The sequence below is a fragment of the Triturus cristatus genome, chromosome 6 (assembly GCF_964204655.1).
Source record: "Triturus cristatus chromosome 6, aTriCri1.1, whole genome shotgun sequence".
Taxonomy (NCBI): domain Eukaryota; kingdom Metazoa; phylum Chordata; class Amphibia; order Caudata; family Salamandridae; genus Triturus; species Triturus cristatus.
This window is the reverse complement of record NC_140589.1, coordinates 813,594,364-813,610,715: the sequence shown is the minus strand read 5'-3', so window position 1 is coordinate 813,610,715 and position 16,352 is coordinate 813,594,364. Positions and strand designations below refer to the sequence as shown.

At 44.9% G+C, this 16,352-nt stretch overlaps 1 protein-coding gene across 4 annotated transcripts in view; it reads left to right on the top strand.

Annotated features, from left to right (window-relative positions):
• Nucleotides 1–16,352, top strand: part of SDCCAG8 (SHH signaling and ciliogenesis regulator SDCCAG8) — a 1,515,443-nt gene that overhangs the window by 872,512 nt on the left and 626,579 nt on the right. For all 4 annotated transcript variants that reach the window (XM_085611405.1, XM_085611403.1, XM_085611406.1 and 1 more), the window contains exon 14: nt 14,772–14,899. In XM_085611405.1, coding sequence (XP_085467531.1) covers nt 14,772–14,899 — 128 coding nt within the window. The remainder of the gene's footprint in view (nt 1–14,771; nt 14,900–16,352) is intronic.

The window sequence follows — 16,352 nt, the reverse complement described above, 5'->3', positions numbered from 1 at the left end:
TGACCTGGTTCTCTCTCTCTAAAGCAGCTCTGCTGACCTGGTTTCTCTGGCTCTACAGCAGGTCTGCTGACCTGGTTCTCTGGCTCTAGAGCAGCTCTGCTGACCTAGTTCTTATGCTACAGAGCAGCTCTGCTGATCTAGTTCTCTGGCTCTACAACAGCTCTGCAGACCTGGTTCTCTGGCTCTAAAGCAGCTCCGTTGACCCAGTTCTATGGCTCGGAAGCAGTTCTGCTGACATGGTTCACTGGCTCTATAGAAGCTCTGCTGACCTGGTTCTCTCCCTCTAAAGCAGCTCTACTGACCTGGTTTGTCTGGCTCTGCAGCAGCTCTGTTGACCTGGTTCTCTGGCTCTAGAGCAGCTCTGTTGACCTGGTTCTTAGGCTCTAGACCAGCTCTACTGACCTGGTTCTCTGGCTCTAAAGCAGCTCTGCTGACCTGGTTCTATGGCTCTAAAGCAGCTCTGCTGATTTGGTTCTCTGGCTCTAGAGTAGCTCTGCTGACCTGGTTCTCTGGCTCTAAAGCAGCTCTGCTATCCTGGTTCTCTGGCTCTAAAGCAGCTCTGCTGGCCTGGTTCTCTGGCTCTAAAGCAGCTCTGCTGACCTGGTTCTCTCCCTCTAAAGCAGCTCTGCTGACCTGGTTTCTCTGGCTCTACAGCAGCTCTGCTGACCTGGTTCTCTGACTCTAGAGCAGCTCTGCTGACCTAGTTCTTAGGCTCTAGAGCAGCTCTGCTGACCTGGTTCTCTGGCTCTACAGCAGCTCTGCTGACCTGGTTTTCTGCACTCACGACGCACGCACCCGACTTCGCGAAAATATATTTAAAAATAATATAAGTTTCTTATAAGTACAAATATATTATGTTGATGAATATCTTACATAATCTCTTGCCTTAATATGTATATTAAAGACACATAAATATCATTTTGGAACATAATTTTTTTTTGCGGGAGTCGCGCACCCAGCGCGCCCCAGCACGTATATGATGTCACGCGGGACCCGCAAGCATGCAAACATCTCGTACCGTAATGCGCATGTGTCGCGAATGCGCGGGAGCAGGAGTTGCAGACTGGTCGCATACCAATCGCGCATATCACGTGATATTAAATGTATATGATGTAACTGAAAAACACGCAGCCGTCGCACACCATACACGGATCCTTCATGACTTTTCTAAAATGGCGGCTAGAATGCGCGCACCCCCTGTGATGTGTACACTATGAGCGCGCGGCTGCGAAAAAAATTGGATTTTTTTTTTAAGAAAATGATATAAATATATTAAAATAAAAAATGAAACAAGAAAATTAATCAATATTTCAGTTTTAATTAAAAAAAAGTTTTTTTGCAATTTTCAGAAAAATATATAATGTTATTTAATGAATAAAATATTTATAAATAAACTGTTAAAAAACTGTAGAAAATCAGTACAAAAAATAGATATAACTACTATCACACTTAAAAGTTAGCATTTAAAAAACCTTAGAAATTCACTGAAAAAAACATAGGTTTCAGGGGTGTTATAGTTAGCTGCCCATTTCACTCGTACAAAACCATAGAAATTCCTCCGTTATAGTTAGTTCTGCTAACTATAACTCACGCGCCCGCAATGCACTGCTGATGATGTCACATATTGCATCATTCATGGCATTGTCAGTGACATCACTGATGACATCTCAAATGACATCACCGATGACATCATCCACTTGACAATCCGATACACCACATCATACACAAGTATAACCTTTCATCACTCACTGTAAAATACAGAGTACCATATTTGAAACCATTGACACACCAATACCAGTTACTACATACCCACTCACTGATTCCTAAGTCTACACACACAACTACCCATTCAGCAACAGAATCATCTATACATGCAGTCATTAATTAATAGAACACTATCAAATGCACTTATACACATATATAGACATTGACACATCAGCAGTCATCTTAGTCGGTTATGCAGTCATCCTACTCACTCATGAAAAAAATGTATCGCACTTAAATTTACTCACTTACACAATTATCCAACGACACCTTATTTATTCAAACACATAGTAACTCATCGTTAATATGTTAAAAAAGCACCATTACAATTATACACTCATTCATATATTTACTCACAATCACTGACTCTTACACAAACTTATTTATATACACCAACTCTCACATACAATGCCTTTTATTTTTTTACTTTGCTGAAGATGTACAACTAAAACATATATTCGCTCACCAACACACAAATAAATACACTCAGTCACCCAAACAACTGTTTCCACATGCACTCTTAAACCCATACACCTAGTCAATCAACCATTCACACATCTATGCATAGAGTTACACACACCCCATCCGACCACACACAAACTCAGTGTCCCATACAAATACTCACCCAACTAATCAATAACTAATATACACACTCATGTAGTTAGTGACCAACTGAGGCAGCATGTCATACAACAACAGAGACAGTGCTGCACACATTCACATAGTTGAGTTACTAATCCATGTATTAAGTGAGACACTTTTAATTACTCACTTAAAAAGACAGTCAGACAGCTACTAAATCCTCCATCCAGACAGTTATATATCCACTCAATCTTCAATACAGATTGGTATATATATAATACATATTTAAATTTCAAACTAAACCACATTCAGTGGATGATGTCATCAGTGATGTCATCAGTGATGTCATCTGAGATGTCATTTGAGATGTCATCAGTGATGTCATCAGTGATGTCACTGACCATGTCATGAATGATGCAATATGGGACATCATCAGCAGTGCATTGCGGGCGCGTGAGTTATAGTTAGCAGAACTAACTATAACGGAGGAAATTCTATGGTTTTGTACGAGTGAAATGGGCAGCTAACTATAACACCCCTGAAACCTATGGTTTTTTCTGTGAATTTCTAAGGTCTTTTAAATGTAACTATAACGCCTCTGAAACCTATGTTTTTTTCAGTGAATATATATATATATATATATATATATATATATATATATATATACAGGGCTTAATTTGTGCCGGAGCTTGCCAGTGCTTAGCACCGGCACTTTCTTATCAGGGCCGGGTCTACATTCTACACACCCATCTGCTACACGTGGTGGTCACACTCCACTTCTCCAGTCCCGAGCGACAGTCCGTGTCCCGGACTAGTAGTGGTGTTGTGGCCGGGCCTTGCGGCTGTTAGACAGAGCCGGTTGAGCCAGTTACTTAGATTCCTGAAATCGAATCACGCTTAAATGTTTATTGATGGCGTCCGCGGCCCGGGCCCTTAGTTCGGTGTTGCAGGTGGTGGGCGGGCCGGAGCCGTGGGACACACTAATTCATCATTGGGCGCTGGAATCTGGATTTTGGTTGTTGGGCAGATTTCTTTCCAATTGCCACGCCCCAGCATACCCTCATTCGCTCACCCCACTCCACCGCGAGTCAGTCATCCGTTCAACAGACAGTTACTAGCAGGCAGCAGCACCTCCAGGGGCCCGCCTAACGGAACCACGAACCAGTCACAGTGCAGTTTCAGTTTGTGTCCGGCGGCCAAGCTACCAAGTACAGGTAAATTAATTATGCACGGACAGTATAACTTTAAGTAGTAGCCAGTGGTCATGTTCGACGATGCCAATAAAAGATTCATGAAATGAAATCACACTGGATTAAATGTATTGATGGCGGCTGCCGCCCTGAGTTCTGTGTTGTGGGCGTGGGCGGGCCGGCGCCATGGGACACACACTAATTCATTTATTTGTGCTGGATTCTGAATCAGGATTTTGGTTCTGCAGGGGGAGGCCACAGGGGCAGCAGGCAGCGTGCGCAGATTTTTTTTCAAATTGTCATGCCCCACCATACCGGCATGTGCGCACCCCACTCCACCGCGAGTCAGTCTTCTGTTCAACAGACAGTTACAAGCAGGCGCAGCAGCACCTCCAGGGACCCGCCTAATGGAACCAGTCAGTCAGTGGCAGTGCAGTTCAAGAGTACAGGTAAAATAAATTAATTAAGTACGGACACTGACAGTATAACTAAGTAGTAGTCATGATCGATGATGCCAATAATATGCCATGACATCATCACCATGCTAAACCAAAGCTTTTTTTTGGGAGTGGCGCGACCGAGGGTCTGGGTGGTCTGGTCATCGAAAGTCATGGATGCATTTATGTTAAAGGCGTGGCGTCTGCGGCCCTTTTGTGTTGTTGCCGGCCTGGATTTGGTTCTATGAATCTGTGGGGGATGGGGCTGTGCGTGGTAGCGTGGGCAGATTTTTTGAGATTGCACGCGCATTTGCTGCATGATGATTGCCACGCCCTAGCATACACCCGCACCCCACCACCGAGTCATCGTGCTTCAGCGGCTGTGATTTAATTAAACAGGGCTGGAGTGGCGTGGTTTCAAAAGAACTGGCAACAAGAAACCGGAGCTTTTTGATTTTATTGCACATTTCTGAAAACTAGACACATTCAGTGCACAGAGGCTTGTAGAGGAGTCTGTCTCGATATAGATCCCCAACTTGGGACAAATATTTCGAAAGGATGCATGACTTATTCAGGGTCCCCTGCTCAGAGGCAGCACACCGAACTAGGAGGACGATATATTTATATATATATTATGTAATTCTCTCCTCTTTTGTCACAATCATCCGTCGCGCACTCTCTTCCTCCTCCCCATCTTCTCATCCCCTCTTTCTCTCTCTGGTTTGATACACCCTCTTTCTGCGACCTTCCAGGACTTTGTTTGCTTTCTGCCTGTCCTAGGATGCTTTCCAACCCCTGCTCCCAGGTGATTGTAGTAGCAGGCACAGCCGCTGGCGATGATGAAGTTCCCCTCAGACCCTAGTGTCCTCTGCGCACATCAATTTTTGGACATACCCAAATTGTGGCTGGAAAAATTAGGCGCTCATCGCAGTGAATACTGAATTTCATCCCCCTGCCTAAGCAGGCTGGTTGTAATTGTGTGACTGTGTGTTGAGGGGACGGGGCAAGCTGTTGAATCTCCCAGCACACTCACTAGTATTCATTCAAACCTGCACTCTCACAGCCAGCATGCTCTCGCAGTGGTGGTGAAAACAATTTGGGTGGTAGAGCAGTACATGTTGCTTTGTTCCCACACCCAATGCTCTCTCACCAGGAGAGCTTTTACAGCAAAAGCATTTTCGGGCATTCGATATTATCACAACTTTGGAGTGCTCTTCACCCAGCACATCACTGTCCTACAACAACTAAACTTTCTCTCACTCAACATGCTCACAACTGCAGGCCCGGGACACACACTGACTGCTGCAGTGCACTGCACTGCCTTAGGCTGCTGCGCAGCTTTATTAACTGATTAGGCCTGCCAGGCCCTGTCTCACCTGGTGCTGTCGGCTGTTGCATGCCAGTACTCACTGGCAGCATCTACTCCAATGCATCCGCAACATCGTCCGGGTCGCGCTGGCTGGCACTCAGACTTTCACTTAGAACCAACTGTTCTAATCTTGAACCATTGAACGGCATGGCCGCTGTAGCGCCACGAAACAGGTTACAAGAAGTGACTTCAAACTCGTAACTGAAGAGAGAACATTGTGTGTTTTGATTACCCTTTACGAAGGCATAATGTGCAGTGTGGTGGTGGAGTGACGGTCGCAGCAGGTCACGTCACTGTGTGGTAGTAGTAGCATGTATGATGAGATGCACTGAGCGGCGGACACCGCTGCCGGCCACACACAGGCACATTGTACACAGGGTTTTCTTTTGACTGAAAACGTGCTGGAACCCCAGCTTGCAATACGCAGCGACTGCTGATGTTACTGATAGCTCGGGTCTATATAGCCTGCAAAGTGCGAAGGTTGGTACAAGATATGAGGGTCATAGGTGGTTCAGGTCCATCCTGAAAGGACTGCAAGACTCCCATCCCATGTTATCTATAGCACTACGGCAGTAGCGTACGTTATACACAGCGCATGGCACCCATGGAATGCTGTTGATTCTACGTAAGGGCAGGCTGATTTTACTGTGTATGCATTGGGCATGGCATCGTCATTGCCATTGATGGAGCGGCAAGAGATTCTCCACTCTGTGCTGTGCACCATGTTACAGTACTGCCATGGTAGTGCTGAAGAAAGCATGCCTGTCTCACTAAGATGTCTTAAGTTTGGGACTTATTAGGTGCCCGGCTGAATTATGGGTGCAGCTCCCCCCACATTATTAACGAGCTCCACTAAGGAGGCACATGATCTTTCTTCATAATATTGAGATGCTCTGCTAAACAAGGTAAGTAGTTGGGGAATACCTCACACGCCATCTACTGCATTAAATGCCCTTGTGGAAAGGCATATGTAGGGAAAACTGAACGCAAAATTAAAACTTGCATCACAGAACACAAATCCAGGATCAGAAACAAGAACACTACCTCAAGCCTTGCTATTCATTGGACAGAAGCTCAACATACAATCTCACAACTCAGCTTCCAAATCATTGAAACCATTATTGTCAAGCCTGGTGTTGACATCACTAATCTACTACTACGCAAAGAAATCTTTTGGATTCAGAAATTGCATACCCTGGCTCCATTTGGTCTTAATGACCGTCTAGACTTGTCATGTTTTTTGTAGACACTCTCCTCAACAACTCTCAGCTCATAAATTCTCAGTGCATCTTTTAACACTTTGGGGTCCACTATCCTTCTCACTACATCATTCCCACACTACACCCATACTATCCCCCTCTGACTTTTATTCGTCATCCGCCATCTCGTTACATTCATCATCTCTTCTTATTTTAAACGTATCTTTTTCACATTATTCATTAGTTGCATTTGAACAGGCCTGCCGTTCTTTACATGCACATTGCCCGCTAGCATTCGACCTTCTTGCCCATTTTCTAGTCCTTTATGTATTCTTGTCTCCCCTCATTTTTAGACACCGTTTCAGAATATCTCACTATGTCCTTTATTATCTCATGGACTCACCAAGCATCCATATCCCTCTTCCTCCTTTGTTTATTACTTCCTCCTTTGTTTATTGTATCCGTTGAGGCTTCCTATACGATGTACGGCCACACCTCATAGAGCTCTCGTTTCCCACACTTTCATCTTAGGCTTCTTATCATGGTCTACATATTTTTCATACTTATTATCGTATTTATTTATTTTTTCTTTTTTTTTTTTCTTTTTCCATTTCTTTATTTCACTCCATTCGCATTTACATTTCCTGTGATATTTTTGGTATTCGATCTCTGGCTCCTCTCTGGAGTGCAAGTCACGCTGAACCGTTCCATCATGGCGATCCTTGTCAGTCCTGTTTCTAGCTCGACTTTATCCCGGATGTCCGCATTCGCATTAGTCCTTCCATCTTGGTTGCATATAATGGCGTGAGGTTTCAATTGGTTGATCTCTCTCTGGTATCGGACGCTTCCCGTCAATACGGTCCACATTATGCTTCTTGCATCTTATTAGTAAGTATTCAGCCTACCCGTGTGTCGTTTCTTTTTTTACACTTCATTACTTTATCGTACCCCTCCCAGCACCCTTGTTTATTTCATGCTTCTTTACTTGCAGTTCTCATCCTCGTGGCTCCACATTCTGAATTGTTGGTAAGTGGGGTTTTCTCTGTTCCGATCATGATTCACATTGGATAGCATCATTGCGGTTTCTTATGTTTGTTCCTTTTTTTCCATACAGCAGCGTTGTTGTTCGGTAGTTATGATCATTTCCTCATTGAGGTCCTAGTGACATAGTACATGAGGTGAGGCTCACTCGCCATGCTTACTCCCCTCCTTCACTTACCTCACTTTGATAACATTTTTTCCTCTAACAGTTCATATTTTGTCCACCAACACTATTATGGTGTTCTTACACTTTTGGGTGACGTTACCTTTCTACTTTTACATAGAAATCTTACACTTCTTATATAGCCCGATTAACAGTGGCATGTTGTTTTGAGGATCCACTTAGGGTAATTCACTGTTGGTAGGTACACAATCAGTGATGTTTTCCATTTGAGTATCATGTAATGTAAACCTTAGGTTTCAGCAATATGCATGATCATTATGTTCCTTTTTGTTTGCAGATTTCCCCTGACGAAGGGACACCTAAGTCCCGAAATGCATTGGGCTCATCATCATGTCATCATTTGATCAAACAAATGTACTATGTATCAGATTTATGCTTTGTTAGAAATACATTAGGTTGATGACTGTAAATAATTGTCATATTATACTAATGGATTGACAATCTTTGTATTTATCCACTACATATATAAATCAATATATGTTCGTTTGATTTGGACCGTTGTGTTTGACCATTTTTTATGTCAATGTGATTAATAGTTTAGGGTCTCAGCTACCCCCAGCACTGTGCGCAGTGTCAACCATCAGTTGGTTGTCTTCTTTCTTCCCTGCTAAACAAGGCCCATATCTCTGTTCACATTATTACAATGCACTGTTTATCTGTATGTATATTTGTAAATACTGTGTAGAACTGTAGATATATAGGTAGGTCAGAATTTCCATAGGAAGAGCATTGTTGTTTCTTTAGTAATTCTGGTGGTGCTCAATGAAAATGCAGGCTGAATACTTACTAATAAGATGCAAGAAGCATAATGTGGACCGTATTGACGGGAAGCGTCCGATACCGGAGAGAGATCAACCAATTGAAACCTCACGCCATTATATGCAACCAAGACGGAAGGACTAATGCGAATGCGGACATCCGGGATAAAGTCGAGCTAGAAACAGGACTGACAAGGATCGCCATGATGGAACGGTTCAGCGTGACTGGCACTCGAGAGAGGAGCCAGAGATCGAATACCAAAAATATCACAGGAAATGTAAATGCGAATGGAGTGAAATAAAGAAATGGAAAAAGAAAAAAAAAAAAGAAAAAAAAAATAAATACGATAATAAGTATGAAAAATATGTAGACCATGATAAGAAGCCTAAGATGAAAGTGTGGGAAACGAGAGCTCTATGAGGTGTGGCCGTACATCGTATAGGAAGCCTCAACGGATACAATAAACAAAGGAGGAAGTAATAAACAAAGGAGGAAGAGGGATATGGATGCTTGGTGAGTCCATGAGATAATAAAGGACATAGTGAGATATTCTGAAACGGTGTCTAAAAATGAGGGGAGACAAGAATACATAAAGGACTAGAAAATGGGCAAGAAGGTCGAATGCTAGCGGGCAATGTGCATGTAAAGAACGGCAGGCCTGTTCAAATGCAACCAATGAATAATGTGAAAAAGATACGTTTAAAATAAGAAGAGATGATGAATGTAACGAGATGGCGGATGACGAATAAAAGTCAGAGGGGGAAAGTATGGGTGTAGTGTGGGAATGATGTAGTGAGAAGGATAGTGGACCCCAAAGTGTTAAAAGATGCACTGAGAATTTATGAGCTGAGAGTTGTTGAGGAGAGTGTCTACAAAAAACATGACAAGTCTAGACGGTCATTAAGACCAAACGGAGCCAGGGTATGCAATTTCTGAATCCAAAAGATTTATTTGCGTAGTAGTAGATTAGTGATGTCAACACCAGGCTTGACAATAATGGTTTCAATGATTTGGAAGCGGAGTTGTGAGATTGTATGTTGAGCTTCTGTCCAATGAATAGCAAGGCTTGAGGTAGTGTTCTTGTTTCTGATCCTGGATTTGTGTTCTGTGATGCGAGTTTTAATTTTGCGTTCAGTTTTCCCTACATATGCCTTTCCACAAGGGCATTTAATGCAGTAGATGGCGTGTGAGGTATTCCCCAACTACTTACCTTGTTTAGCAGAGCATCTCAATATTATGAAGAAAGATCATGTGCCTCCTTAGTGGAGCTCGTTAATAATGTGGGGGGAGCTGCACCCACAATTCAGCCGGGCACCTAATAAGTCCCAAACTTAAGACATCTTAGTGAGACAGGCATGCTTTCTTCAGCACTACCATGGCAGTACTGTAACATGGTGCACAGCACAGAGTGGAGAATCTCTTGCCGCTCCATCAATGGCAATGACGATGCCATGCCCAATGCATACACAGTAAAATCAGCCTGCCCTTACGTAGAATCAACAGCATTCCATGGGTGCCATGCGCTGTGTATAACGTACGCTACTGCCGTAGTGCTATAGATAACATGGGATGGGAGTCTTGCAGTCCTTTCAGGATGGACCTGAACCACCTATGACACTCATATCTTGTACCAACCTTCGCACTTTGCAGGCTATATAGACCCGAGCTATCAGTAACATCAGCAGTCGCTGCGTATTGCAAGCTGGGGTTCCAGCACGTTTTCAGTCAAAAGAAAACCCTGTGTACAATGTGCCTGTGTGTGGCCGGCAGCGGTGTCCGCCGCTCAGTGCATCTCATCATACATGCTACTACTACCACACAGTGACGTGACCTGCTGCGACCGTCACTCCACCACCACACTGCACATTATGCCTTCGTAAAGGGTGATCAAAACACACAATGTTCTCTCTTCAGTTACGAGTTTGAAGTTACTTCTTGTAACCTGTTTCGTCGCGCTACAGCGGCCATGCCGTTCAATGGTTCAAGATTAGAACAGTTGGTTCTAAGTGAAAGTCTGAGTGCCAGCCAGCGCGACCCGGACGATGTTGCGGATGCATTGGAGTAGATGCTGCCAGTGAGTACTGGCATGCAACAGCCGACAGCACCAGGTGAGACAGGGCCTGGCAGGCCTAATCAGTTAATAAAGCTGCGCAGCAGCCTAAGGCAGTGCAGTGCACTGCAGCAGTCAGTGTGTGTCCCGGGCCTGCAGTTGTGAGCATGTTGAGTGAGAGAAAGTTTAGTTGTTGTAGGACAGTGATGTGCTGGGTGAAGAGCACTCCAAAGTTGTGATAATATCGGATGCCCGAAAATGCTTTTGCTGTAAAAGCTCTCCTGGTGAGAGAGCATTGGGTGTGAGAACAAAGCAACATGTACTGCTCTACCACCCAAATTGTTTTCACCACCACTGCGAGAGCATGCTGGCTGTGAGAGTGCAGGTTTGAATGAATACTAGTGAGTGTGCTGGGAGATTCAACAGCTTGCCCCGTCCCCCCAACACACAGTCACACAATTACAACCAGCCTGCTTAGGCAGGGGGATGAAATTCAGTATTCACTGCGATGAGTGCCTAATTTTTCCAGCCACAATTTGGGTATGTCCAAAAATTGATGTGCGCATAGGACACTAGGGTCTGAGGGGAACTTCATCATCGCCAGCGGCTGTGCCTGCTACTACAATCACCTGGGAGCAGGGGTTGGAAAGCATCCTAGGACAGGCAGAAAGCAAACAAAGTCCTGGAAGGTCGCAGAAAGAGGGTGTATCAAACCAGAGAGAGAAAGAGGGGATGAGAAGATGGGGAGGAGGAAGAGAGTGCGCGACGGATGATTGTGACAAAAGAGGAGAGAATTACATAATATATATATAAATATATCGTCCTCCTAGTTCGGTGTGCTGCCTCTGAGCAGGGGACCCTGAATAAGTCATGCATCCTTTCGAAATATTTGTCCCAAGTTGGGGATCTATATCGAGACAGACTCCTCTACAAGCCTCTGTGCACTGAATGTGTCTAGTTTTCAGAAATGTGCAATAAAATCAAAAAGCTCCGGTTTCTTGTTGCCGGTTCTTTTGAAACCACGCCACTCCAGCCCTGTTTAATTAAATCACGGCCGCTGAAGCACGATGACTCGGTGGTGGGGTGCGGGTGTATGCTAGGGCGTGGCAATCATCATGCAGCAAATGTGCGTGCAATCTCAAAAAAAATCTGCCCACGCACAGCCCCATCCCCCACAGATTCATAGAACCAAATCCAGGCCGGCAACAACACAAAAGGGCCGCGGACGCCACGCCTTTAACATAAATGCATCCATGACTTCCGATGACCAGACCACCCAGACCCTCGGTCGCGCCACTCCCAAAAAAAAGCTTTGGTTTAGCATGGTGATGATGTCATGGCATATTATTGGCATCATCGATCATGACTACTACTTAGTTATACTGTCAGTGTCCGTACTTAATTAATTTATTTTACCTGTACTCTTGAACTGCACTGCCACTGACTGACTGGTTCCATTAGGCGGGTCCCTGGAGGTGCTGCTGCGCCTGCTTGTAACTGTCTGTTGAACAGAAGACTGACTCGCGGTGGAGTGGGGTGCGCACATGCCGGTATGGTGGGGCATGACAATTTGAAAAAAAATCTGCGCACGCTGCCTGCTGCCCCTGTGGCCTCCCCCTGCAGAACCAAAATCCTGATTCAGAATCCAGCACAAATAAATGAATTAGTGTGTGTCCCATGGCGCCGGCCCGCCCACGCCCACAACACAGAACTCAGGGCGGCAGCCGCCATCAATACATTTAATCCAGTGTGATTTCATTTCATGAATCTTTTATTGGCATCGTCGAACATGACCACTGGCTACTACTTAAAGTTATACTGTCCGTGCATAATTAATTTACCTGTACTTGGTAGCTTGGCCGCCGGACACAAACTGAAACTGCACTGTGACTGGTTCGTGGTTCCGTTAGGCGGGCCCCTGGAGGTGCTGCTGCCTGCTAGTAACTGTCTGTTGAACGGATGACTGACTCGCGGTGGAGTGGGGTGAGCGAATGAGGGTATGCTGGGGCGTGGCAATTGGAAAGAAATCTGCCCAACAACCAAAATCCAGATTCCAGCGCCCAATGATGAATTAGTGTGTCCCACGGCTCCGGCCCGCCCACCACCTGCAACACCGAACTAAGGGCCCGGGCCGCGGACGCCATCAATAAACATTTAAGCGTGATTCGATTTCAGGAATCTAAGTAACTGGCTCAACCGGCTCTGTCTAACAGCCGCAAGGCCCGGCCGCAACACCACTACTAGTCCGGGACACGGACTCTCGCTCGGGACTGGAGAAGTGGAGTGTGACCACCACGTGTAGCAGATGGGTGTGTAGAATGTAGACCTGGCCCTGATAAGAAAGTGCCGGTGCTAAGCACTGGCAAGCTCCGGCACAAATTAAGCCCTGATCGCAGTGTAAGTAGAGCCCACTACTCCCCCTCCAGCCTATAATCACCCTGGCCCCACCCCAAACCCCGGCATAAGCTAAATTAAACGATAATAAAACGGTTTTTAAACCTTTTGGTTATCGTTTTATTTTTACATTTTTCAAAGTGCTGGCAGAGGGAGGTGACGCTCCTCCCCCGTAGCGCTGGAGCCGCCCCTAGTCGGGGAATAAAAAGTTATAGGCAATTCAAAAATGACTATTCAACAAAAGGGCATCAGAGCCATAGCTACACAGAGGTGACTCCTACTGTTTAGTATATGAATGTGTAATGTATATTTTAGTTACATACAGAATTTGGATTACCTTTTTGGGAAGGCAAAATCCTTTTCTGTTTTTCTGTCATTTCAGGGCCTTAGACTTTTAATCAGCGTTTGAAGAAAGTTTGCATTCTCTTTTGTTTTTTTAGTAAGAGTATTACAGGACAGCCTGATGTTTTAGTTGTAATTGAGAGATATGATAACTTTAGCTTGTGTCCATTCTGACTTCGTTTCTTGCACCGAGTCACTGCTGGGTGTTATCAGGCATGTGAGGCGGTTAGAGTGTGGGCATTCAACTAGCACACTTGAAACATTAAATACGGGTTCTCTTGCACTTGTGAATGGACCCCGTGTGGGTCTCTGGTCTCCATTGCTAGGCCTGCACCCGTATCCCCCCCCTACCACCACCACCACCACCCGCAACCGCTTAACTGCCCTCTAGAGCCTCTTATATTCTTCCCACGGTGAAAGAATGAGATACGGTATAACAAAATATGGGTTTGGGCTGCAAGCTGACTCTCTCTGGGTTTGGATCACCCTAAAAGAGAAACGCTGTAAGAAAGAATTGGACCCAGTGTAATAAAGATCACCGCTAACTAATTGGCGCATTTCCATCCATCGCTTTGTTACTGCTCTGTAATGCTTCTGTGTTAAACCACATGTATTATTTATTTTATTGTATTGTATATCATTTGTAATCATATTGCCTAACGGCCTCTTCAAAGTGCTCAAGTTGCGAAGGCTGTTGAGGCGTCTTAGTTCATTTGTACTGTAAGTAAAGAGAACGTGGACGACGCTCTGGTATAGTGTCTGGATTTAACTTTGTTGGACGCATTTGACGACAGTTGCCAATAGCGGTCAAAGCCACCAGAAGGAGAAAGTATCAACCTACGGCAATAAAATCTCCTCTGCTACGTATCTTTCTGCAATACTTTTATCACTGGCCTCAGGTGCTTTTCTCGCGCTTTACAGCTCTCATTATATTGACCTGAGGGAAACGACGCAGCAGTTATATGATTTCCAACATATAAAATGTTATGTGTGCTCTGGGACTGGACTGCCGTCCCAATACTGTGCATGTATGGGTCCCATAATCTTTTTTGTTATTATTATTACTTTTTCCATTTTTCAAATTCTAGAAAGCATTATTAACCAATACTTACTTAAGCTACATGATAATGTTGCTCGCCCTTGATGAGATGTGAGGGTCTCATCAGAAATGAGCCAAAGCGATGCTTTATTTATTTAATGCAGTTTTGTATAGCGCCAATTTTACCCAAAGGTGTCAGAGCGCTTTACAACAGAACCAAGTAAGTTACATAAAGAGATTTACACACTTTAACAAGTTACAAATACCATCGGGATAATAAAAAAATAAAAAAAATAAGAGGTGGCAAAATTAGGTTTGTCAAGCTGTGTTCTTTTTGAATTACTTAACCTGTACGTCGAGCAATTTTAGTAAATGCATTGATGTCCGATTAACGTCCGCTTTCCTTTTGTTTCACTTAAAGGTTAGAAAAAGACGGTATTCAGCAAAGCCTCAGCAGTGATGCACGGGCCCTCGCCGCGCAGGCCCAGCAGCGCGAGCAGGAGCTGACACAGAGGATGCAGCAAATGGCGGCGCAGCATGGCAGAGCCGGTAGGTGGTCGGCAGAGACTCGAGCCCGGGCACGCGCTCACAGCCCAGGCCCACGCCTAGCTGTGAAATGACATCAGCAACACCTGTAACCTTTGGCTGGCCGAAGGGAGCAGATGCGAACAGCACCGGAGATCCCGAATTACATATTAGTTAGCATTTAAAAGAGAAAATGGCGAGCATTGCCCACTGTCTGTTGATTTCGGAGTGCTGCTCTCACAGCTGTTGCGCCATCTGGATTATGAGTTTATTTACCTGTGTGCAAGAAACGCAAAGCTGAGAGAGGCCACTACAAAGTGGAAAAACAAAGGCCTTCTTTTTGGCTGGTGTTGCCGGCGCACATGTTATATGAAGAATATAGCTTCAGAGGCTCTGCGGGAAACGCTCAGAGCGTGTCGTTAAAGTCTCCTGAATTGCAATGTACGGGTCCCACAGTACACACATTATGGCTACTCTAAAAGCCTAATGAGGTGGATTCAGCATCCAGCTTCACCCATTAATCGGTTCTTAATTCTCTATCGCAGCTGGATCTAATTCACTAGCCCAAAATTGATGTGTTACTTTATATCAAATAATATCCGAATCAAGCAATTGGTTAACGCAGAAGTGCAGTGGCACACCGTTAACATCTTTCTTTTTTGCTCTCGCTGTCAGATGTACTATTAAGGAAGCAACGCCTGCAGCTGGCAGCGCAGGCCAAAAACGACATCTTTCATCGCACTGGCGCAGTTCAACAGTCTCACTCGGCGTATAAATTTTCAACTTTAATCTGTAAGCGAAGTGCATTTCAAATACACAGCTCTGCGCACACAGGGTCAAAATAGTGTGGAGATTGTCTCTGCAGGAAAGCATCGCGACCGCTCTTCATCTGCCCTGGTAACTCTTGAAATCTGATAGAGACTTCTAGCTGTAGATTCCTTACCTTAGTATTATCCCCAGGTGTTAGTCTGGATCCGGACCCTTGTGTGAAGGTAGGTGGCACTGTCTACGCATGAAGTGACGTGCAGTACCTATATAGGCGCCACCCCAGCGACGTCAGTTCTTTTTTTTCCGTACCAGTCAGTGCAGAGCCATAGAAGAGCTACCCTGTCACTTTTTTTCTGACCTTTTTTTGATCATTTTGTTAAAGATTTTTAAAACATTGTTTCCTGGTGTGGTGGGGATGTCACAGAGGAAGGCTAGACTCAAGCCCTGCGGGGACAGTCACCGGCGAATGTTGGTGACGGAACTGCACCTCTTCTGTCTCTGGTGTCTTGAGCATGACCGCGACACCAAGACCTGTGTCAGTTGTTGCGCCATGCACCCCAAGGCCTAAAGAAGCGATCCCTCAAACTCCTTGCCACTCGATGAGTGATGACTGCACAGTCTCTATTTCGGTTGAGAGAAAGGTTCCGGGATCGGTCACAGAGCCATCAATCTTCGTCAAAGTCGTTCCATTCTAGTAACTCCCACAAAA